This window comes from Mus caroli, unplaced genomic scaffold (assembly GCF_978045245.1).
Source record: "Mus caroli unplaced genomic scaffold, Mus_caroli_1 scaffold_6, whole genome shotgun sequence".
Classification (NCBI taxonomy): Eukaryota; Metazoa; Chordata; class Mammalia; order Rodentia; family Muridae; genus Mus; species Mus caroli.
In genome coordinates this window covers 134,941,765-134,967,215 of record NW_028227261.1, presented here as the reverse complement: position 1 = coordinate 134,967,215, position 25,451 = coordinate 134,941,765, and the positions used below count along the sequence as shown (strand labels likewise).

The 25,451-nt window shown below is 39.8% G+C and overlaps 2 protein-coding genes and 1 non-coding gene across 4 annotated transcripts in view; 1 reads left to right on the top strand and 2 right to left on the bottom strand.

Annotated features, from left to right (window-relative positions):
- The window catches only part of Cpne3 (copine 3), a 54,856-nt gene extending 51,330 nt beyond the window's left edge, over window positions 1–3,526 (bottom strand). Inside the window, exon 1 of one of the 2 annotated variants that reach the window (XM_029476120.2) lies at window positions 3,442–3,526. In XM_029476120.2, coding sequence (XP_029331980.1) covers window positions 3,442–3,469 — 28 coding nt within the window. In that variant the 5' untranslated portion in view covers window positions 3,470–3,526. Of the gene's footprint in view, window positions 1–1,574; window positions 1,687–3,441 lie in introns of those variants that run through there. The other variant, XM_021160186.3, reaches the window with a different exon arrangement.
- A 3,053-nt stretch (window positions 3,527–6,579) lies between these two features.
- Window positions 6,580–25,451, top strand: part of Rmdn1 (regulator of microtubule dynamics 1) — a 31,305-nt gene continuing 12,433 nt past the window's right edge. Inside the window, exons 1-4 of the mRNA XM_021160477.3 lie at window positions 6,580–6,839; window positions 12,162–12,279; window positions 18,442–18,529; window positions 20,204–20,363. Coding sequence (XP_021016136.1) covers window positions 6,726–6,839; window positions 12,162–12,279; window positions 18,442–18,529; window positions 20,204–20,363 — 480 coding nt within the window. The 5' untranslated portion in view covers window positions 6,580–6,725. The remainder of the gene's footprint in view (window positions 6,840–12,161; window positions 12,280–18,441; window positions 18,530–20,203; window positions 20,364–25,451) is intronic.
- On the bottom strand, window positions 24,445–24,503 carry LOC115030950 (U7 small nuclear RNA). Its single transcript, XR_003836546.1, has one exon. It is a non-coding gene; the product is annotated as a U7 small nuclear RNA (small nuclear RNA).

Here is a 25,451-nt window from a genome sequence, read left to right as displayed (position 1 = left end):
GAGATAGATCAGAAAAGAGATTCTGAAAGACAATATTTCCTTCCCTTCCTGTGCCAGGCATGTTTTAATCTAAAAACCAGAAATTCAGTTTTGTCTCATTAAGAGAGCTTCTGCATGGTCCAATCTTGGAGATAAGGCACTAGATTTTCAGGCTAGAGTGGGGTGCATTTTTCAACTCATCGGCCAAAAGGGGCTGCCTTTTAAAAAATATTCTCAAAACAGAGGGGGTGGGGGGGGTGTTGAAAAGCAGACTGATCCTGAGAATCCACTATTGTCACTACAACTACTATCATCTGTTCTGTTACCTTTTCCTAAGCTTTGCTGTTTCGATGTATCTATGTGCTAGGCCTGAACAGGTTTTGTTTGGCTATGATTGGCAGAATTCAGAGCTGATATTAAGAACAAGACTTATGTGAATAAATATTTATCTTATCGTTACTTATGTATCAGACACTTCGGTGAGTGATCTACAAACATTTTATTTAGCCCTCACAACTCTGACATATCAGTGCTATATCCATTTTACAAATGTAGAAACACACCTTAAAGGGTTGGGTATCCCACCCAAAGGTTAGACAGATAACAAAACCTCAGAACATACTTGAAAGTAGACAGATAGTCACTGCCTTACTTGTGAAATAAGGTTCACTTACTTTTGTAAATCGTAAAGTATTAAAAAAAAAAAAAAAAAAACCGTACAGACCGCAATCGAAGCCTAATGCTACCACTTTCAGAGGTGCCTAGTTTCGTAAATTAATTCCAGTTTCCTGACGAGTGAAAAAGATAATAGTCGCATTTAAGCTTGTTGTGAACTAACTATATATAAAAATGGTCTTAACACAGGGGCTGTGGGTCACTGCAACCCACTGGTTATTTTAATCCTGCTTTATTTACCCTCTGATTATTCTGAGGCGGCCACAAACACAACAGAAAGAAACAAAAGCTGATCTCAGTCAAGTGCATTAGCGCCAGCACTAACGGTCACTATGCTCTCAAGTTTCTGACTGCAAAACAAGTGGCACTGCCCTTCCTTCGCGTCGCGTGTGCAGTGAGCCCAAAGCCCTGGACACAGGTGCAGGAGCTTGCTAGGACTTCACCCAGGCCCAGCTTTGCACCGAATTCAGTAGCACCTTTTCCCACAGCACGCAGCCTTTCCTCCACCGTTCCCCCACACGACCGGTTCGTCTGGTTCACCAATCTTTCCCCGCTGAACGGGACCGAGATTTCGGGGCTGTAACCCTTCGCCCCACCCTGCCCTTCCACTCGAGGCCCGCGGATCCCCGGCAGGGTTCTTCAGGTGCGCGAGCCGCAGGCCCAGGAGGCGCTCGCGGCCCCCAGGCTGACCCCCAGCCCCGGACCTCCACGGGCCGCGGACCCAGCACGCGACACTCGGGAGTCCCCAGAGTGGGCACCGGAAACCCACGGAGCACTTCCAGCGCCCGGGGCCCGGAGGGACGGGCCATGGAAGCCTGAGGGCCCTAAGTCTTCCCGCCCGGGACCGGCCCGCTTCCCGGGAGGCTACAGGCTTGGGCTGGGACACACGGCTCCCGAGCTGGGAAAAGTCACGCACTCACGTGCTATATCGCCGCAGAAGTCGAGTGAGGGTGGAGAGCCAACGAGGCGCACCGCAAGGCGGCAGGACCGCAGGGGCTGTACTGGAACCTGAGGGCTGGACCGCGGAGGGGCGGGGCTCGTGGGCGGAGTCCCGGAGCGGCGGGGCGAGGGAGGAGCTTGTGGGCGGGACCAAGGTGAAGTTTTGCTTTTGGTAGGGAGCTTGCTGCCCAACCCATTTTCACTCCCAGTTTTCTTTGCTGCACCTCAACCCGCTGACCTTTTAAAGAATTCTTACAAAACCCGTAATTGACTTTAGGCAGTAAAATATCTGATCTGGTCCGGGGGGGCTCGGAAGTGAAGAGCACTTGTTGATCTTGCAGAGTTCCGGGTTTGTAGCTCACAAACATCTAGCACATTCCAGAGGATCTGACATTCTCTTCTGATCTCTCCAAGGCAGCAGGCATGTGTGTGTGTGTGTGCAAACATGCAAGCAAAACATTCATACATGCAAAGCAAAACAAATAAACCTTAAAAAAAAAAGAAAAAAAGGAAAAAAAACAGATCTGGACAAGGAAATTGTGTGAAATGCCAGCTCTTAAGCATCCTTCTGTAGAGTGTACACCTTCCCAGAGTAATTTTACATGCTTATTTTATTTAATATACATATTTATTTTATTTGGTCGTCACAAAAGCTTTATTATGTGTTTAGCGCCACGTACCTTTTCGTAAGAATGGTGCAAGTAAATACTGTGAAATGTGGCAGGTAAACAGTTGTTCAATTTGCCTAAAGTCATCAGACTATGCTAATCTCAAAATGCCTATGGTGACAAGTACTCAAGGTCACATCCTTCTATTGCATGAAAATTTAAAATATCTGCTGGAAAAAATGGGATTAAAAATCAACAAAGACAAAAGAACAGTGTTACAAAAGTTACTTCACTTACATTGGTGAGGGGGAAAAGGTGGGGAGTGGGGAGAAAACACTCAATAGAAAGGACTAAAGAATGGAATGTGGTATGTATGCTTCCAGAGGAGAAAGGTCATCTCAGTCTTACCCAGCAGTGAACCCTAGAGCTCCAGTGATGAGCAGCCTGGAAAGACATGCCCTTTGTGCAATAGTGGCAGGAATATCATGGAAATAACTCACCACTTTCTGATTGGATTTAAGTTCCACTCCACAAAATGAAATCCATACCTGGCACTATTATCGAGGCAAAAACAACAGCTAGGCAGGTCACAGACCCAGGGGAGAATCTACTATAAATATTCTGCTCAATGGACAGAGTATCAAGTCAGCTCCTAATGACTTTTTGTTAAACTCATAGATCAATGCACCTCTCCACTCTCATCAGAGCAGCTTCTGTTTGCAGCAGTGGTGAACAGAGTCCCACAAATGTCCAAGGCACAGAGGATGAGACTAAAGAAAGCATACCCCTAAATGGCATATTTGCATCATGTTCCCTCCTTCCAAGACCCAGCAGTGATCATTAAAGAAGACAGAAAGCAAAGAATGTAAGAGCTAGAGTCTTCTGGGCAGTTTTAAATGTGAGCTCACAGCAACTTTGACAGCCTGGAAAGACCTGCAAAAGCTCAGGTTGGACAAATTCTCAGCATGGAGAGGGGCAATAGGTATAAAGTCTCACTCTTAGCTATATATTAGTAATGTAGTAGCAACCGAAAACTGCTGGGAGAAAGTGAGTGTGTTTCCTTCAAGAGATTGCCTCTCATAGGTCAACCATGCTCACCTTTAGTCTACTTTGGACATAGAAGGATCCAAAATAAAATGTAAATTAGATATGACCCAGTCATATAAAGCAAACATTCAAAATCCTTACAGTGGGAAGAGAAACTACACTGCTAGCCACCTACCTTATCATTGTTCCTTACCTTTTACTTCCTCTTCCCTACTGGTCATAGATTTCCATCTACTTTTCCAGAGCAAAATTTTGCATGTTTATTTTACTCTACACAAAATGCTGTGTCCCTAACACCCCTCATGACTCGCTTCTTTGGGTATTAAATCAAACGTTCTGAGTGAAGCCTTCTCTGGCCATCATCCAGGTTAGGATTGCAATGTTTGGCTGAGGTCATAGTTCAGTTATAAAGTACTAAATGCCTAGCACAAACAAGGCTCTGTGTTCAGTACTGAACATTGAAAGGGGAAAAATTAAAATAGAATTGCAAACATTTACATTTACTATAGCCCTTTCTCCTTCACCTTCCTGGCATTTTGCACCATCTATCAGTACATATATTTAAGTATCTTACAAGTGTTTCTACTTTTCTCATTACTAGAAGGTAGAAGGTATATTACATTAAAAAAGGGAGGGGGGACATGGTGCTGCTAGGTGTGGGTAGAGAAGGCCCACTGTAGCTATGAGGGAGAGCATAGTAGGATGCATAGTAGGGTAGGGGGGAGGGGATGCCAGCCAGGATGGCCTGTAATAGGTAGTTGCTCAGAACCTGGCTACCAGCATCTGCTCTGATATGTTAAATAGGCATCTCAGTTAGCCATTTGTCTAGGGTTTGAGATCTACCATTACATATACACAATACACGTTTATTGAATGAATGGAAAAAGTATAAAAAATTATATCCTAGTATAATTGAAAAAAATCAGAGTCATTGAGATTATAGCATAATGAAGGCATATGTTACTAGTTCCTCCAAAATATAGTCCAAACCATTGCAAAAGTCAAATTATGAATTAATAAATGGAAATATATTTAGGAGGAATAAGAAGAAGTTTCTTTGAGGAAGTGACATAGTGATAATGGAAAGATAGATTGAAATGAGCCAAGTAAGAAATATGAAGTCATATGAGGAAAGGAAGACCGCATCTGATTGTATAACATAAAGGAATAGTGGCAGAGAAAATATCATGTAAGGAAACCTTCGGCCCATTGTACGGTAAGAAAAGGCAGTGGACCTGAGTATTCCTGAGTGAGATAGACACATATGGTATGTGGGGACGGGGAGAGGAGTCAGAGAATGAACCACAAGACTCGGGAAAGATAGCAGATAGTGTAGTCTGTTTGCCAGGCTCTTCCTTTTATTTCCTTTTCTAACAGGGTTAGGGATCAAACCCAAGGCCTTTTACATACTAGCACTCTACCAACATGCTACATCACTAGCTCTTTCAATCTTCTTCTTAAACAGATCCCATTGCATGCTTGATAGTATAGCTCATACTGTCAAGGTCCTGGGATCAAAAACATGCACACAAAATCGTCATATCTTGCCAATAATCAGATAAAATCATATCAAGAACCTCAGTGTGCAAAGGTGTTGGAAGATATTTGATCATATTGTGAACCCCAAGATTGTGTTACTTCCTAAAAAAAAAAAAATCTGTTTCTAGTTGTGGTATGGCTCTACCCATGACACATACCTTTAATCCCAAACAATGAAGGTAAAGTTAGTTTGTAGAAGAAAGCACCCATGTTTGAAAGTAAGGTTTAATTGAGAGGTAGACAAAATGATGATTCAGAGAAAGATTTGACAGAATATAATATGCCCAGCTCTCACCAGAAGAGGGGGGCAAGGGAAAAGAGGCTACATAAGAGAACAGCACAGAGACAAAAGGACAGAAGGCAGTTTTATCTTCTCATTCAAACAAGGCAAGCACTCTACCAACAGAACTTTATTCATAGTCTCTAAAGTAATGATGCCTAACCATTGAAAACCAAGTAAGATTGCCAGACAAATTTAAGATACTGAGATAAACCTAAGTATTGAATAAGAACTAGAATTTGGGGGGTGGGTAGTGAAGAGAGTGCCCTTGTCACTCCAGTTCCAACTCCAGAAATTCCTGCCCTGCTTCAAAACAAAGAAAAGAGTGTGTCTTTTGGATTTGCCAAAGTTTAGTGCAATATTTACAGGCATATTTCTCAATCATCAATGAAGTGAACATGATGTATGTAATAGCAAAAGCAATGTCTCATGTCTCTACACCTGGGAAGCTTGCTCCAAACACCTGTTCTATCCCTTTTCTCACGGGCATGAGCGATTCTGGGGAATTCAAACTCGTACTGAAGCACATCTTCCTCATTTATAACTTGCAGTTCCTATCTACACCTAACGATGAATAGCATAACGGTTAAAGGACATGAAGGGTCCCAGCACCACATAACACCTTTAGTAAATGGGTATTTAAGTAATTTAAGACAACACATGTAAGTTAAACTAAAATCTGATTTCTCTCTCTCTCTCTCTCTCTCTCTCTCTCTCTCTCTCTCTCTCTCTCTGATATAACCTGTCTTATTTTTTATGTGTCCCTACCCAGGAAAGCACTGGGGTATCTATCTGAATTCTTAAGATGCAGAGTCTAGCAGTCTTACCCAGTAGTTCAGACTAGACTGGAATTCACTGAGTAGTTCAGGCTATCTTTAAAATCAATACAACAGCGCTGGGATTACAACAATCAACTTTTTTTTTTTCTTTTTTGAGACAGGGTGTCCGGGATTCCATGCTAGCACCCAGCACATTATATAGCTCAGGATGACCTTGAACTCCTCATTTATGTGACCACCTCTCCTACGCTGGCATTCATTATAGGCTACCACTCCAATCGAATGCAGTGCTGAGAACTGAGTCCAAGATTTCATGCAAGCTAGAGAAGCACTCCGAGCTCTGGCTATGGTAGGACTTCTTTTTCTGGTATTTCCTGACTAAGTCTCATGGGGCTTTGCTTTCTTTCTCTTAGTTCCCACCACCTCCAGGCTCTGGACCTGTTTTTCCACCCTCCTCCTTTTGTAAGATAATGTAATTCATTCAAGTACTTATTTTCAAAAAGGACCATAAGTGCCAGGATTCACTTTACTGCTGAAGACTTTAGGATGTTATAGAAAAACAACAAAACAACAACAACAACCACTGCTTTTTAAGAAAGCTCTCACAAAAGCTACAATGTACAGTCGCTGACAGCCAGAGGAGGGCTCTCTTCCCTCGCCTGAGCCTGTTGTGCGCATGCGTGATGGTTCCCTTCCACCCATTTCTCCCACCCGGAGTTATTTCCGGTCTTTGGAAACCGAGGCCCGGAAGCTGCGGGTCGGTGTGAAGGAGGTGGTGCTAGCCGACCTCTGGAACCCCGTTCCGGAGCGGACTTTCGCCCCGCCCCGTTCTGTCAGGTCCTCCAGCGCGTCCTCAGTCACGCTGGGAAGCTGTCAGTCATGGCGCTGTCCTCGAGACTGTGGCGTCTTCTCCCTCCGCTCCGCGTCTGTCAGCAGACGAGGACCTGGGGCCGCCGTGGGCGCTGTGGCGCCTGGGGAGTCCGCGCTTGCGAGGTAACCCGCTGTCCTGGTCCTGCTCGCTCCATCAGCAGGGCGTCGGGGGCGCCCCCATCGCCAGGTCTGGAGGTGCGGCACCCCGGCCCGAGGGTCGTGGGGCTTCCCCTTTGCAAACCTCCGCTGAGACAGCTGGCCTCATGACTGAGGGGTGCGTCCTCTCTGCCCTTCCTGTACGAATATAGAACGGGAAGGTGAAAGAACTTTGACCGTTGAGAAAGTCGGCTTTCAGAAAAGCCAGCGACCGTCTCCGGACTCAGGTTATTACCTCAGGCAGCTCTGCCGGGTGGCTCAATGCTGTAGTCCCAGCTACTGGAGAGTCCAGGGAAGGAGGATCGATCGCAAATTCAAGGTTGGCTTGAGATGTGTCCAGCCAGTTCAGGGCTAGTCTGGGCCATTTAGTAAGTGCTTGTCCCAAAATAAACAGGAGGGAAAAAAAAGTAAGTTCTGTGTTAATAAGCCTTTGCCTCGCACCTGGGGGCAAAAATATTTGTGATGTGACTTTGAAATTGTCAATAAATGAGAGAATTTATTTTTACAGTAACTATCCTTCAATTTCTTGTTTTTTATACACGTTAAAGCTGTTCGGAATTTTTTTTTAATTATCTCAGTTCTGATGTTTTTATTAGACAGGCTATGACTGTATTCTTGAAAAGGGATGACATCGGTCCCTAAGATATATTTCTCATAACTATTTTGTTAATTTTAAACCCTAAAGTACGGCCTTTAAATGCCTATTTTAAACAAACAATTACTATCCATGGTGTGTGTAGGTCAGGAATCTAGATACGGCTTACCTGGGTGTCTAACTTAAGATCTCTTGTGAGGTTTAGTCAGGCTTTAACTGTTAAGGCCTCCTTTAATATCTCAGGGTTTTGTTTTGTGGACGTGCTTGTTTACTTGTTTTGCCAGGACTCCCCTAAGTTGCAATGCTTGGCTTGAGTTTAATATACAGCCCAAGTAGTTTTCTTGCTTTAAGCCTTCTGAGTCCTAGTACTCCAGGTGTGAAAGTTAAACCAACAACCTAACTTCCTTTCTCCTTTTTTAAAATTTCAATTGTTGTGTATTATGTGTTTCACCTGGATGCATGTATGTATTGCACCAAATGCATGCCTAGTACCCAGTTACCTACCATATCAGTGCTGGTCCTCTGGAAGAAGAGCTAGTGCTCTTAAGCAATGAGCCACTTCTCCAGCTTCTCGAGTTTTGTGTTTGTAGGTTTTGGTTTGTTTGGTTTTTGTTTTGAAAGTTCATTTCTGAGGATAAAAGGAGGAAGTTCTGCTTCCACACACTGGCTCATGTGGCACTAGACAGGTAGTTTCTCCACATTGCTACTGTTGCTAAGTTTTCTCAAAATGGGCAGGGGGTGGAAGAGAAGAGTTGAGAGAGTGTGGCCTTTGTGGACATCTAAGCACTTACTCTTGGAAAGGAAGGAGGTCAGTAAATCTGCAGTACTTGTAAGGGAATGGAGCACAAAGGGCATAAATTGCCTTCTGACAGATTCAGAAAAGTTTATAGCCCAAGTTGCTTGATGCTCTGACCCACAGTGGAAGGGGACACCCAATGTCAGTCTCTGACCTTTACATCTCACCTACTTACACCACACAATCTTAAGTACAGAATTTAACAACCTCATAAACTATTGTGTTTCTGATTTTAGTGTAAAGATTATAGGAAATCAAATAAGGCATTCAAATAGGGAAGTCATTTGAGCAGATTTTCACTGAAAAAATAACAGTGTATGGTGAGAATGGACATGCAAGAGATCTTGGTGTAGGCTAGGTGAGAAATATGGCTTGCACTTTGGTGAAATGGAAGAGGTTAAGAAGGCTTAAGTAGAAAGATTTAAGTTCCTAGCTAGAGCAGCCTAGAGCAATTTAAGGGGTAAAGGAGAAATGTGCTCTATTTTGGACTGGATTCAGAGGGCCAAGTTGACATTTGGATAAGTAGCTCAGGAAGTGTGCAGTTACCTTTTGAGATCCAGGCTAAAGAAAGGAATTTGGGAACTTTTAGCACAATGTTTAGTTTCATTTTTGAGACAGGGTCTCTTTGTAGCTCTGGTTTGCCTGGAACTCACTATGTAGACTAGGCTAGCCTTGAACTTACAGAAATTCACCTGTCTCTGACTCCTGAGTGCTGATGTTAAAGACAAATGCCACCACATCTGGTTCATACATGTTTGTATTTTAAAGCCATGGTAGAATATTGAAAGTATTTAATATTACTCCAAGAAGATGCCTTTGCATCCATCACAGAGAAATTCTAATCTTTAAAAGGAAGATACTTTGGCAAAAATTAGAAAAGAGGAAGAATAGTGATATTCCTTTCAATCTAATGATTTTTTTTGTAATTTCTGGATCTAAAATTGGTAAAATTAATGTTGAGGAAAAATATGTCGGAGCACATACTTCTTTTACATAGGAAATATTTGTAGGAATTGTTATTATATTTCACTTTCTGTGAATGCACGTTAGGGTGCACATGTGGAGGTAGGTCAGAGAATACCTTGGGAATCTGTTTCTCCTTTCACTATGTGGCTCCCAATGATTGAACTCAGGTTATAAGGCCTTGGTGGCAGCTTCCTTGTATCCACTGAGTCATATGCTCCCTTTGAGGTTTGCTTGTCTGTTTTAAAGAACTCATTATAGAGGCCCATTGGACATGCAAACTTTATATGCCCCAGTACAGGGGAACGCCAGGGCCAAAAAAATGGGAATGGGTGTGTAGGGAAGTAGCGGGGAGGGTATGGGGGACTTTTGGAATAGCATTGGAAATGTAATTGAGGAAAATATGTAATAAAAATATTAAAAAAAAGAACTCATTATAAAAAGCACTGCATTCTACTGAAGAGGTACAAGGTGAAGTGGTATCTTCTAGCTGTTGGAAACATTCTTAAAGTTAAGAGCATTTTGAAGGTGTTCTGGGTCTTTGATTTTTAAGTATAGAAATATCATTTTCATCTAGTTTCCCAGAGATGAATAACAGGTTGCTTCATATTAATCAAACTGATAAGAAATCAGGAGATGAGCTGTTAGCTTATGACATTACAACGAGAAATATAATCATTCAATGGCTATGCATCCCCCATTTAAGCAACCTGTGTATTACTTAACCACAAAAAGTTGGACATTCTAAATGTGCTATTTTCTCTAATTACAGTACTATATACGTCCTTTTTACTGTGTCATTACCTGTTGAGTAATAGGCTACTAAGACTTAATGTTAAACATCTTGATCTTTCCCTTCTGTTTTTTTTTCTAGGCACCAAAATCATACCTATGATCCTGCCATACCTTCTCCCTAGTCCAACATTTCTCCTCCTCCTCCTCCTTTTTTCTCTTTCTCTTTCCCTTTTCCTGCCCTCTCCCCTCCCCCTTCCCTTCCCTCCCCTCCTCCTCGTTCGTTCTTTCTTTCTTTCTTTCTTTCTTTCTTTCTTTCTTTCTTTCTTTCTTTCTTTCTTTCTTTCTTTCTTTCTTCTTCTTCTTCTTCTTCTTCTTCTTCTTCTTCTTCTTCTTCTTCTTCTTCTTCCTCTCTCTCTCTCTCTTTCTCTCTCTCTCTCCTTTTTTGTTGACAAGATTTTGTGTCCAAGATATGTAGCCAAGGGTGACCTCAAACTCCTGCTCTTCTTATGCTTACCTCCCTGGCTGGTACTGTGATTACAGAGGCAACACCATTACAACCAGTCAATGTGATGCTAGGGATGCAACCCAGAGCTTCTTACATGCTTGGCAAGACTCTTTAAACTGGTCTACAACACTAACCTGTTTTTAGAAAGTAAGAATGCATTCAGAAAATAAAATGCTATTTTGCTGTTGATTTGCTTTTAATTCATTAGTACTAATGTCTTGAATATTTGGTTTTACCAGAATATTCAACGAATTGGAATGTGTTGAAGTTTCCATTTTCTGGTCTAAGACTATATCAGAAGTTTAGATGTGGATTAAATATGGATTGAGAGAAATTCTAGATGCATCAGTGGCTTTTTGCTTGTTTTTAAAAACTGAACAAAGAATCTGGGCAGATAGTTCTGTAGCACTTGGTGCTCTTTTAGAGGACCCAGTTTCCATTTCCAGCACCTACATGGTGGCTTAGCCTTTGGTAACTCCAGTTCCAGGGGGTCTGACTCCCTCTTCTATCCTCTGCAGGCACCAGGCATTCACATGGTACATATACAAACATTCAGGCAAAGAGCTCATGAACATAAATACAATAGATGAATCTAAAAATAAAAACAAAACAAAAAAGGGAACAATTAGAAGAAGACATCTCCCATTTACCATCATAGGGACAGCTGAGAAGAGATGAAATTCATAATAGACTTCATGTAGAGATAGATGTTGAGGGATTCTCAGGTTTAGAAGAGACATCCAGGCTAGAGACAGAATGAGTCAAATCTGGCATCTAAGACTGTGAGAAGAAATAAGGTCACAAACACACACACACACACACACACACACACACAAGAGGTCTGGGATTAAGCTCTAGACACAAACAACAAACAGGCAAGAAGACATTAGATATGAATGAACAGAAGGGACAATCATGAGACAGGAAGAAAACCATGAGAATATTTAAAAAACAAACTGAAATGTTTTAACCATAATGAAACCCAGTGCTGGGAAGTCACTACAAAGAAGGAAGTTCTGGGTTGATGAGTATGCTTGTAATCTTGATTGTGGTGATGAAATGATTTTCCCCAGTTTATACCTTGAATATCATCCTGGTCCTCCTGCTTCTACCTCCTGAGTGATAGGCATGTGCTACCACACCCATCTCAAATATTGTTATTCATTATCTATTTAAAAACTGTGGGGGCACTGAGAGCTGTATATTATTTTCATGTGTAGTAATTATTGGAGTTTTCAACTTGTCTATAATTAATATTCATTAAGTGTTAGTTTAAAGTATCACTGAATTAATTGAATAATTTGTTAATAATATTATCCCATGCAATTTAAAATACCTATGTCTCTGTAAAAAGATTTTCATAAAAACGTAAGTCATTTTTGCCATATTTATTCACTCATTCATTCATTCATCCTTCTTGAGGTTCTGAGTCTTCACCCAAGTTTCTTTTGCGTGATGTTCCACCACTGAGTTACATTTCTAGTCTACAACTGACCATCAGACAAAGTACTACTTCCATTAGGAAGATATACTGAATGCAAGATTTGAAATAGTTTCAGTAAAGAATTGGTAAACTATTTCTTTTAGCTTCTAGCATTCAATAATAACTTGTTTGGAGGTGAGAAAAAATGGATATGTTTTGAATGGGGTAGAAATTTCTTGAGTTTCTTAATTTTAATATATTGTTTTGTATAGGTGATAGGAAATACAAGACCTTTCAAGAGAGGCCTTTTATTCTCAGCCTTGTCTTATTTGGGTTTTGAAACCTATCAAGTCATTTCTCAGGCTGCTGTGGTTCATGCCACAGCCAAAGGTAAGCATAAGCTAGAGATCTTGATTTATTTTGTGGGTGAGTGAGTGTATACCTCTGTAGGCATATGCAGAGGCCAGGGATGAATTTCATAGCCTTTTCTTTGGCCCCCCGGCTCTGAGTTGTTGTTGTTATTATTAGTTTATGTATATGGGTGTTAGATTTAACTGCTGAGCCATCTCCCCACCCCTCCAGCTTCTTTTCTGAGATAAAGTCATTGAACCCGGAGCTCTGCTTTCCAGTGCTAGGATTAGAGATGTAATCTGTAATTACACAATCAGCTTTTTATATGGCTGCTGGGGATCTAAACTCAGGTCCTCATGCTTATACAATAAGCTCTTTCCTTCCTGAACCAGCCTCCTAGTGTTGGTATTTTGTCATTAGCTTATTTGTATGCATAATGAAATTAATAATGTTATCTGTTCTTTGTCAGTATACACACACACACACACACACACGGTAGTGGACAGCTTTCAGGAATTCTCTCCTTTTACTGTGTGGAGCCATGAAATAGAACTTACCTTGTCAGTCTTGGCAGGGAATTCCTTTATCCACTTACCTCATCAGCCCTCATTTTAGGACTCTTAAATTAAGAATTTTTATGTTTCATTTTGAAAAATTTGAAAGTGCTTTGCATGTGTAGAAAGAAACAAGATAGCAAAAGGCAGTGAATACCCTACAAACTGTAGAGGTGAAGATGACAGAAGTTTGTCACCCTCTGCTTTAGATGACAAAATGATCCTTTACTTCACTAGTTCCAAGGTGTTACACACTCCTGTTATAATAAAGCAGCTATCCTCTAGTTGAGAACTTGGAGAGGGACGATTTTATTTACAGATAGAATACAGCTTTATATTAATCATCAGAAAAGTGATTGAAAATTGGTGAAATGCCATTATCTTCCTTCTCTGATACAAAAGAGACTAAACACTTTAAGACTTACCCATCAAAAAATGTCTCCTTAATTCAGTTGCTATAGTAAGTGGCATGCTTTTAGTATATAAGGAAAGTACTACTTCAATTTATGGAGTGATATTTTCATAACCCTAAAAGAGAATATGATTGAGGAAGAAGAATAGTTAATACTGAACTGATGTTCTTTTAGAGTTCAGATATAAGAACCTGAGGTTGTTATTAACTAGTTGGCAGGGCCAGGCATGAGAGTACATTTAGATCTCTGTGAGTAATAGGCCAGCCTGGTCTACATAACAAGTTCCAGGACAACCAGAGGTACATCGAGAGATCCAACAACAAAGAAACTGAAAAAAATTTTAAAAAGCTAGTTATTTCATCTATATGGGACTATCTTGTCTTTAAGAAAATGGATAATTTAAGTCCGATGTGTTGCACACACCTTTAAACCTAGTACTCAGGAGACAGAGACAGATGGATCTTTGTAACTTAAAGGCCAACCTGGTCTACCTACTGATTCTACTGTGTACCACGATTACATAGTGAGATTCTGTCTAGGGTGAAAAATATCTGTATATATTTGTTACATTAAAAGCATACTTTTGGGAGCTAGATCTTCTTGAGGCTTTATGCATGTGTGGTAGTAGTGGTGAAGGTATATGGGAGAATATGCCATTACTATCTTCTGAGGGGCAAGCAGGAGCTAGATGTGGGTAGTCCTACATATATCTTCTTAGGATTACAGCTGCTTCATTCATTCATTCATTCATTCTCCTCCCCCAACCCATGTTTTTATATATATATATAATATATATATACACATATATGTATTAATATATATATATATTATATATATATATATATGTAGTAAAAGGCTATTTCAGCTTTTTGGGTTTTGTTTCATTGTCCATATTTTGGAGACTCTGTTTTTTGTTTGTTTGTTTGTTTGTTTGTTTGTTTTGTTTGTTTGTTTTGAGACAGGGTCTCACTGTTTAGTCCTGGCTGTCCTAAAACCCTGTATGTAGAAGAGCCTGACCATGCATGCCAAGCTAACTCAGCTTAAACCCCTGCCCCGAAACCCAACAACAGTAAATCACTAGGGCATGATGGTGCCCACCTGTAGTCCCAGCACACAGGTAGAGGCAGATAAATCTCTTTCAGTTCCAGGTTAGCCAATTCACTAGTTAAGACCCTGTCTCAAAAATATAAAATTTAAAAATGGATTAAATAATAAGGCATATACAAGGACATAGAAATTTGGGGCAAAACAATGATAGTACATAGCCTATCCTAATGATGAATAGGAACTAACGAAATACATTGTTTACAAGCTCCTGCTTAAAAATAGTGCATACTTGTACATAAAGTTGGTACATGCCTGCTCTTCCAGCATCTTTGTAATTGACATAACATTCTGAACCTCATAGGACTGATTTCTTTTTCCTTTTTTTGGTTCAAGACCAACTTGGGCTTCTTAAGAAGCCACCTAAAAATAAACCCAAGAGGAACAAAAAGGTAATGTGTAGTTGATAATAACGAAAGCCAATGTGTTTTTCTAATTATCAGCACAAGGCCATGACAGAAGGTTATTTGGTCTTGACCCTGAGTTCAATCCCCACTTCTACTAATACAATTACTATCATTCATTCATATTTTCCAGTACTAATGTAACAATAAAAAGGTGGCCAAGGAAATTCAGTATGTTTGAAAGCATTTCTAAATAATTCACAAAGAAGGATAAAACATGGAATAACAATAAGCTAAATGGAAATTAGAACATTTGTAGTGGTAACTGTGTTTCTTATCATGGAACACTGAAGGAATAAAACATCCAACATAACAAGAGACTATCAGAAACCTCAAGTAAAGGGAAGGGAATAATAAAAAGAAGCAGAAATTAATGGCCTGGAAAATTAGGATGATTGTTTTTAAAGACTTCATAAAATATGGACTACTCAAGTAGTGAACATGGGATAAACTCCTCAGGTAGGAGTAGTACAATGGAAGTAGTAGTGCGATGAGTCATGAGTAAGAGCTATTATATGTGAAATACAAGCAAGCTCAGACTGTATGAGAGAAAAATACTTAATGGCTGACTTAAAGACAAAACAGTAATCCCTACACTTGAGAGACTGGGGTGGGAGAATCTACTGTTTGAGGCCGACCCGGTCTACACAGAGAGACTTTGTGACAAAATAAAAGAGCTGAGTGACATTGCACTTGCCTAGTACCTGCAAGGCCTGGGGTTGATCCCAGTGCTGACAGAACAAACAAAAACAGCAAAGACAAAAAACCAGAAAACAAGAAAATGAGCATCCAGAAACTATGGCCAGAGTTCAGCGGTATATTCCTTGGGACAGTGATTAACTTCCAACATGGTTTCTGTTTTCTTATTTTGAGGTGGAATTTTACTAGATAGTTCTGGCTCGGCTGGAATTCATTATGTAGAGCAGTTCCAACTGCCTCTACCTCCTAAGTTGTGATTAAAGGCAGTGTGCCCACCCAAATACATTATAAAGGTGGAAAAATTAAGAATGATTCTTTTAGCCAGTGTTTATTGCTGTGAAGAGGCTCTAACCCCATATAACTATAAAGGAAAGTATTAATTAGGGATGGCTTACAGTTTCGGGGATATAGCCCATTCTCATCATAGTGGGAAGCATGGCAGCGTACAGGCAGGCACCGTAGCTAGATCAATCCACAAGCAGCAAGAAGGGAGAGACTCTGGGACTTGGCTTGTGCTTTTGAACCTTCAAAGCCCTGGGCCGGCCAGTGATATTTCCTCCAACAAGGCCACACTCCCTAATCCCTTTAAACAGTGCCAGTCCCTGTTGACTAAGCATTCAAATATGGGGACCATTCTTAGTCAGATCACCATAGATAACTAAAGAAAGAACAGATTTAGAATATATTCCAAGCCAGTAGAGAGGAAAGAAAATTGAAATGCATTCATCACACCACTGGGCAGGAAATAACAAAGGAAAAAAAGCAGTGACTCTGGTCTCCAAGGTGGCTTGCCTTAGACCCCTGCCCACTGCCCAGGATGCCTGCCTTTGTGTGGTGCTTTTTCATAATGAGCTAGCTGTGTGGCCTTCACGGAGTGTTTCTGTCCTGTGGCATACTGGCAAAAGTGGGACTAGTATGTCATTTCATGACTACCAGGGCTGGTTTTCTGGGCCTTGTAATATCAATTTCTTTTTTCTTTCTTATCAAGGTACTTGTTTTTTTTTTTTTTTTTTTTTTTTTTTTTTTTTTTTTTTTTTTTTTTTTAATAGCACTCAACAACTGTGCTAAATTCCTAAGACTAAATTTTTAAGTGGTAATTTCTGAGCTTACCACAAGATGGTAGCAAATACCCAGTCTATGGCAAGAACCAAATAAACACTAGAGCTTCAAAAACATTATGTTTTTTAAAAAATGGACATGTTTAACCTCTGTGGGATAGATTAATATATTCACAAACTCTCCTGCAGATGGAAGCTCACTCATAAACTACTTAGAAGATGAATTAGTCACTAGTGAGCAACCTAAATATTCTTCATGTATCACTTCCTTTCTTTCTCTACTTTTGAAACATTCCTCTTCAAGGATGAACAAGTCTACAGATGTTCAATATCACTTAAGTGCTATTTTTAATAATATTGTTTTCTGTACTACTGAGACACAAAGAAGTACTGGTGATGTGTTTATAAAAAGATAAAGAGATAGGTGTGGTGAGGTATGGGGGAAGGGGATGTTTCAGTGGGCCCATGCCGAGGCATCCCTTCCCCCTGAGAGAATCAGCCACATGAGAGTATAGTATAGAATGGAGTTTATTCAGGGCATGGGGAGGGGAGTTAAGAGGGTAGTAGAGGCAGAGAAAGGCAGAGAGAAGGAGAGAGTAGAGAAGTAGAGGCGGGCCATGACCACGTGGAGAGAGGGGGAAGGGAAAAGCCCAAGAGGGCAAGAGAGAAGCAAGAGAGCAAGAGAGGGAGGAGGGGGCAAGCAGCCTCTTTTATATTGGCTGTTGCCAGGTAACTGTGGGGTAGAGTTTAGACAGATAAGAACTGGTGTGAAAGATTTGCCTTGGCTCTGGATCATCATATTACACTCATCCTTGACTCTCAGTATACATATTTTTTTATGTATTAAATGCTATACAAAGAAAACACAGGAGAATGGAAATTTTGATTGCCTGAGAAAAACGTAAGGGATATTTTAATTTTGTCCTGATGACTCTGATGTAACTGCAGTCCATTTCACAAGAATAATTAGAAAGCCAAAGAGTTCTAGTACATACATGTACTCACATAATTGGCATTTCTTTCTTTGAAAATTTTTGCAGAACTCTCCTGAATTGGTGTGTATTCATTTTAGGTCAAATTTAAGATTTCATTTTATAGTTTTGTTTCTTAATCATCTCAGGATATCTATATTGTCATAATTTAAGTTAAAAGTAATTTACTCTAGAAGTTTAGTTTGTTTTATAGAATGTGATTTCTGTGTCGGTAGCATAGCTTATTCTTAAACATTTTCATGATAGTTTAGAATATTAAATAAGACAACAACCAATTTTCAGACCACTCCCTGGAGTGGTCTGCATGCTCCTACCAGAGTACCTATGTGAGCCTGTCGTATTATAACTACATTTTTCTTACTTATCACACAGTTTCCTTTTCAGAATTCCTCTTTAGAATCAGAAGAGATTACACATATTTTAAAGACTGTAGAATATAATGTATTATACTACAATATATAATAAAGAAATTGGAGTCAAATAGTACTGGTGGTGGTGGTGATGGTGGTGGTGCTGCTGCTGCTGCTGCTGGTGGTATTTCTGAACATTTACCCAAGCAGGATAGGATAGGGTGTCTGGCACTCGACAGCTGAAATGTAGGTGTTTGTGAGCCGTCATCTAGATACACTGGGAACCAACTCTAGCCGTAACCACAGAACCATCTCTCGAGCCTATATCATCATTTCATACAGTGCATGGCACTCAGTAAATTAGCAGCAGCAGTAGCAAAGAGATCATACAGGCTTCTGAGCTACAAATACCCCATAAGAAATCACCTTTTTCATTTTTTAGTGTCTTGTTCTCTGAGTTGTATCCCCTATGGATTCAGTAGATCACTTACTATAATCACTTCATGCTTACCACTGTAGTACTTTTATCTAGATGGTTCAGAATTTTTTATTTAAAGGTAGTTTATCTGTCTGGTTTTTTAAACATATATAATAGTGATACTTCTTTTCATTTCATGATTTTGGAAGTTGAAGAAATACTTGAGCAAGCAGACTACCTCTATGAAAGTGGAGAAACAGAAAAGCTTTATCAGTTGCTTATACAGTACAAGGAAAGGTAAGTAGTGGATGATTGGCCTGGGTTTCAAAAATAGATTGTTAAAAGTAAAATGGTTCATTGGTATTAAAACTTTCACATAACATTTGTTCTTCTTCAAAGTAGTATATCTTTTCTTTTCTTTCTTTTTTTTTTTTTTTTTTTTTTTTTTTTTTTTTGAGACAGGGTTTCCCTGTGTAGCCCTGGCTGTCCTGGACCTCACTCTGTAGACCAGGCTGGCCTCAGAAATCTGCCTGCCTCTGCCTCCCAAGTACTGGGATTAAAGGTGTGAGCTACCAAGCCCGGCCAAAGTAGTATATCTTAAAATTCAGTTTATAGTAAATCATCATTTAAAGTAAATGACTAAAAAGTGCTATTTAAATCTCATTGATATTTAAAGATTGCTCTTTATTGGAATGTTGAAATATTTTTTTTCTATTTTGCTTTGGTTCATAAAAGTATTACTAAATATATACATTTTCTCATCACTTACATTTCTTGGTTTTTAAAACAGTAAGTCCTGATTGGTATAAGATTTAAATGAATTTACTGGAATTTAGGCTGGTTCTATGGTTCTGAATGGCAGCTGAGTTTATAAAGAGTTTTCAAAGAAACACAAATACTTGTGTTTTCTGCTTTTAATTCTAGACTGCATGGTTTGTATAGAATGCCAGTGTGTACTCTTTAAAGGAGAGGCAGGGAAAAGGACATTTCCAGGGATTTACTTCATCCTCCTAATCTGGCTATATTGAGTTGCTTTTCATCTATTTTTACTAATAGTTTCAAAAGCTCTCCCTCCCCCATTCTCACCAACTTTAGTTGGTCGCTATCTGTAGAGTCGTCTTTCTGTCTTCAGGAGTCAGCTGTTTCAGCATTTTACCTTGCTTCTTTAAGAAGTAAGCTGTGAGGTATAATTATTTTGTGTAACTGAATAATAAACATACTATTGATACCTTCAGCTTCAACATTGTAAAGTGAATGCTATTTTTCGTTAACAAAGCAAAGTATAAATTAGGCTTAAATACACACATTTAATTAAAAAGCAGTTCAGGGTTAAAACTTTTTATCAACTGTGATTTTTAATTTGTTAGCCATTTTTGTTTTATATGATTGCATTTGCATAACAGTTCTTCAAGGAGTCTACTGTCCTTGCTTGATATATGTCATACAGCATCATGGCACTGAAACTCAGAAGTAGTTCCAGATGGCGTCATTCCACTCATTCAATCATGTATAGATAAGTAACTATCACACACGGTTGTTTGGCAAATGTATTTGGGGCAAAGGATTTGGCAGTGTCATTTCTATAGAGTACGATCCTGTCCATAAAGCTAGTGAGTGTATTTTATGGTACTCTCTGAACCAGGTAGAAATTGTATGAAATAGTGTTAATAAATTAAGTCTCGTATTACATTTTGAGCTTGAGGGCAAGTGTTTAGAGAACGGAAATACAGAAATATTTTCTAAGGAAGCTGGTGTTTTAGGTATTATATATTGATAAGTTAATATTTGCAAATAATTTGGAAAATTTCAACAGATTTCTAGCAAATAAGAGCTTTTATAAAAGAAAATATTGATAATGTCTCTTATATGATTGCTATAGCCTAGTTAACCTAAAGAACTGTCATTAGTGGTATGACCTTCAACAGTTTTTCAGGGTACAGTAAGATGGTTTTCTATCTTGTTTAAACTTAGTGAGGATGGAGAGCTACTATGGCGGCTGGCACGAGCATCCCGTGACATAGCACAGCTTAGTAAGACTTCAGAAGAAGAAAAGAAAGTCTTGGTGTATGAAGCTCTAGATTATGCAAAAAGAGCACTAGAGAAAAAGGAGTCAAGCTCTGCTGCTCATAAGGTAAGTCAGTCAGTAGCGGTGTCATCTGATACAGGCAAATGTATTTGGGGTAAAGGATTTGGCAGTGTCATTTCTATAGAGTACGATCCTGTCCAGCTCACCCATTACCAGCAAGTTATAGAAGGAGAAGAAAGTCCTGTATTGTAAAGGAGGAGAGTCAGAATGGTTACAATTTTGAGTTTTATCAAATAGGCTAAACCATTTAGTATGTTTGTAAATGCTCATAAGTGCCTGTTTTAAACAAGTGGTAGAAGTTACCAATGTTTATTTGTAGTAGTACACCAAGCATTTGACATAGTATATTAAATGCTGAGCATATTGGTATAAGCCTGTAATGTTGGCCCTGGGGAACTAAAGACAGAATGGAGACTCTGTCTGAACCATTCCCTGTTGGCATTATATTTCACTGATCCGTATAGCAATTTGAGGAGTATGGCTATCTTGAGCATATTAAGTATTCTAGCCTAGTTTCTATTTATTTAGATCCTGAATGGTTTTCAGCAGTATTTTATATATTCAGAGTATATTCGTGAACTTAACTTGGTTAAATTTATTCTCAAATATTTTTAATTCTTTTAATTGTCTACTTGAAATATTTTTGAGATTATTTATTGCTAGGGTATGGGAATCAAGTACTCAACTGCTGAGCCTTCTCTGTATCTCAGTCTGCACTAAAAAAAAAAAAGGATATTTATTTAAATCATTTTATTCCAAGAATGTTGCATATATCAGTGAATTCTATTAAATTGGCATATGTTAATCATACAAAACAGGGTTCACTTTGAAATTTTCATAGGTGCATATGAGATCACACTCACTATCCTTTCTTATCGCCACCTATTTTATTTCTTCCCATATCTCTGTCTCCCTTTTACTTCCTCCTGAGGGATTGTGTAAAGACAGTTTCAGCATATCATGTAATTTGGCCATATTCATCTCTTACACACTTCCTCCATTTACTCTCCCATTTCCTTTTGCTAGATACTTTCCTTCCTCCAGTTTGTCTGCTTTCATGTCATATACTTGGTTTTATGTATCTGTGTAAAATCTAGGCTTTACAAATAAGAAATAGAAACAGATAAGTGTTTACCTGATTCTGGCTTATTTTGCTTAGTAGGATTGAAGGAAGGTAAAATATTGTAAATTGTGAGTTGTTTAAGAGCCCACTGCCCAGGCCTGGGACTGGGAACAAAGTGAACAGTCTCCAGGCCTGCCAGGGCAGGGCTGTTGTTAAGGCATTCCTAAGAACATCTTGACTGTGAAGATGAAAAGAATTCAAGGACGCAGGCAAGGCTATCTTGTCTGAGTCCCCACCATTTGGCTATTGCCCCTTGGCGCCAGGTAAAAGTCATACATCAACTGGTTGCTATGTGAACAAAGATAAGCCCCCAGCCCACAGGAACAAAGTCCTGTTGCTCTGTAATCCTTCTGTTAATGTTTGAATAAGCCAATAGTGTGTCGCTATGCTGAATTCCACACCCCTAAGCCCCTTACCCCATAAAAACTCCTAGCTTTCGAGCCTCGTGGCCGATATCCGTTATCTCCTGTGTGGGATGCATGTCGGTCCGGAGCTCCGTAATTAAACGTCCTCATGTAATTACAGCAAGAGATGGTCCTTCGTGATTTTTTGGGTGCACGCCGAATCGGGAATGGGGTGGGGGTTTCCCCACTAGGTCTAACAGGATATGTCCATTTCCTAGCAAAGGACATAATCTAGTTCTTTATAGCTTCTTAAAACTCCTTTATGTGTATATGACACATTTTCTTCAGAAACTAACTCATTATTTATGTTAGCATACAAAGTTATACATTTCATTGTGACCATATTTTCAGTGTTTACTCGTCAGTTGATAGACACCTAGGTTAATTCCATAACATGGTGATGTGGGCCAGTGCTGCAGGAAACATCTCTGTGACAGGCTCACTAAAATTTCTTTGGTTATGTACCTAAAAACTGGGTCATATATTAGTGCTTTTTCATGTGTGTGTGTGTGTGTGTGTATGTGTGTGTGCGCTGTCAGTCTGCAGGCATGCATGTACCTTGTCTTCAGCTTTTCATATTTTGTTGTCTTGAGTGATATCATTGGATTTTCTTATAGTCTTCCTTTTGAATTCTCTGGCCTGTCATTTTACTCATTTTCACTGGGATCCATTACTGGAATTGGTAATTTTTGGAAGGGTCAAGTTGCCTTGGCTTTTCATATTTCTTTTGTTTCTTATGGGCACGTGGTATTAGCTTACTGACTTAAAAATGTATTTATTTTTATCCATTGTATTCTTTCAGTTAAAGTGTTTGTGATTTTCCAGTGTGACTAGGTTGGAGTAAGGTTTTATTCCTCAAATAATCAATAGTTCAGTAATGTAACCTCAGTTCATGTGCTCAGTGCCCTGGGCAAAATCTCTCAGAATCACTCCACGATGGTCAGAACCTTTAGAAAATATAGTAATAGTCTAAATCTAAGCCAACTTCCACTTCAACTCCAGCAACTTTGGGATATTAAAAGAACAAGTACATCACCATATATATTAATGCATTTATTGCCAGGGGTATGTCTGGAAGAAAATAAAATGAGTAAGCCTAGTAATCTGTAGAAGAGAGAATGAGAAACAGTATAAGAGGAAATCTGTCCAGAAGAGGGCTCAAGGACAACAAAAGAGATAAGGTGGTGTCAGGTTCCAAAGAAACCTGGGACAAATGGCTGACTGTGGTGCCTAATAGCATACCAAAGAGCATGCTGGAGACCTCCAGGCTCTCTCAGCCGCGAAAGTACCTGGTACTGAGTGGATGCTGGCTGGCATCTGGTTCCTCTCTGTTCTTCCATCCTAAACCACTCCAGCTCATGGGCTTCCCACCCTGAGCTTTTCATTCCTATATAACCCTCCTATTTCAGCCCCCCATCTTCCTGTCTAACTCTCTTGCTTCCTCCACCCCATCTTCTCATGACCTAGTTCAGTCTTCTGCCCATGTTCAATGTACTAATTTCAATCCCAGATCTAGACTTTTCTAGAAACCTTTGGCTGTACTCCCCCTCATATCTATGCTAAACAAAACAAAAACAAAACAAAACAAAAACCCTTTCGCTCATCCATACCTTAGAGCAGTCATGTCCTCACTTTAGAATAGCACGAATAGTGGAATGGATGGAGACTTGCTCCTGTACAACCTAAAACAGTCCCTGTGCCAAACAGTGTGAGGCAGGGAGATCTCCCACTCCAGGATAGCTGTCCTTTGGGAAAGACTGTCTCCCGAGTAAGAGGGAGAAGAGAAGAGTGAGAAGACAAATGAAAATCTTCTAATCAGATAGTAAACAGTATCTGTGTCTATATAGTCACTCTCACGAATACAGTTGCAGACTGAGTATGTGTGTTCAGGGACAAAGTGTCTCTGGTCTCTTGTAACTATACAGGCACATACTGTCTCTGTGTAGTGTGTAATTCACATGTGCAATAGCTCTTCAGTCACCTGCTTTATCATAGATATAGGATGTCTAGTATAGTTTCTGGCATATGCACCGGTGGAGTTTCCTCTGTGGCAGTGGTTCTCAACCTTCCTAATGCTGTGACCCTTTAATACAGTTCCTCATGTTGTGGTGACCGTGACCCCAACATAAAATTATTCCATTGCTGCTTCATAAGGTAATGTAAATGTCTGATACTAGACCCTCAAAGGGGTCGGGATCCACAGGTTGAGAACTGCTGCTATGCAGTTACTTGTCTGAATGTATGCACATTGTCTTAGTGCTGCCATCATTTTTCTTAGTATAGATGCAGATATTTTTTTAAATATTTTTTGTGGGTACAAGCTAGCGGGTAGGTTCTACTGAGATGGCTTTTCAGACTGCTCTTTCTTGCTCTGCCCCACCCCCACCCCCCCTGCTCTGCTCTGCCCTGCTCTAGACAGCCTTTTCTTGCTATTCTAAAAACTCTCTGGTTGGGACAAGTCTCTCTGCTAGTAAAAATTCTAAAAACTATCTAGATAGCTCATGGGTTTTCTGACCAAAGTCAGAAAAGCAGCTATTAAAAACTCTTGGATCTTCTGACCAAGTCAGAAACCCTGATAGAAAAATTCTAAAAGTAAGTTTGGGGTTTTTCCAATAAAAATCAGAAAGCCAGAAAAATTCTGAAAGAGCAGTGTCAGCTCTCTCAGTAACCCTTAGGATTTCTGACCGTATCCTGTTAGGGAACATTCTTGTGCTGTGTTTGCTCACCAGAGATCTCCAGACAGCTCAGCTTCCATTAGAGAAAAGTTCTAAAGAAGAAATGATACTGTTTTCTGTTAGCTCATCCCTGCAGACCCAAGGCCCAGTTTTTATTTACATATCAATTCAGTTATTTATTTTTTATTAATTATTTATTTACATTCCAAATGTTACCCCTCTTCCTGGTCCCCCCCTCCACAAGTTCTTCACCCCATCCTCCCACCTTTGCTACTGAGAGATGCTCCCCCACCCACTTACCTATTCCCACCTCACCCAGCTAGCATCCCCCTTCCCAGGGGTATCAAGTTTCTACAGGATCTACAGGATTAAGTGCATCCTTTCCTACTGAGGCCAGACAAAGCAGTCCTCTGCTCCATATGTAGTGGGGGCCAGAGACCAGCCCATGTATGTTCTTTAGCAGATCTTGTTTCTATACTGTTTAGCTTTTTCTTCTCTGACTTCTTGGGATGGAGCATAACTTTTGTAGTATACTCTTTCTCTATTGGTCTTTGTATTGTATGCATCACAACTAGCAAGTAAAGTCTGGTGGTTAGGCAGTGGTAGATAGCTAGAGGTGAGTTTTAATCTCTACATATGGACAATACTGTTGCAATGTTGCAACAGCATGCCTTAGTTCCTTGTACCTTTAAGCACTTACCACTGCTTGTCTTTTCTTCCAGATACCTAGTTAGTCTCACTTCCAGTGTATAGCTCAGACCAGGTTTCCACTGTGCAGAAGGATACTAAATGAGGGGATAGTGAGTATAATAAAGGAATTAAACACATACATATAATCTAATACTAAAAAAAGACATTAACAGAAGAACTCAGAAACAAAGTGACATGAAACAAACATAAAAATACAAACAACATTATAAAAACAGCAAAG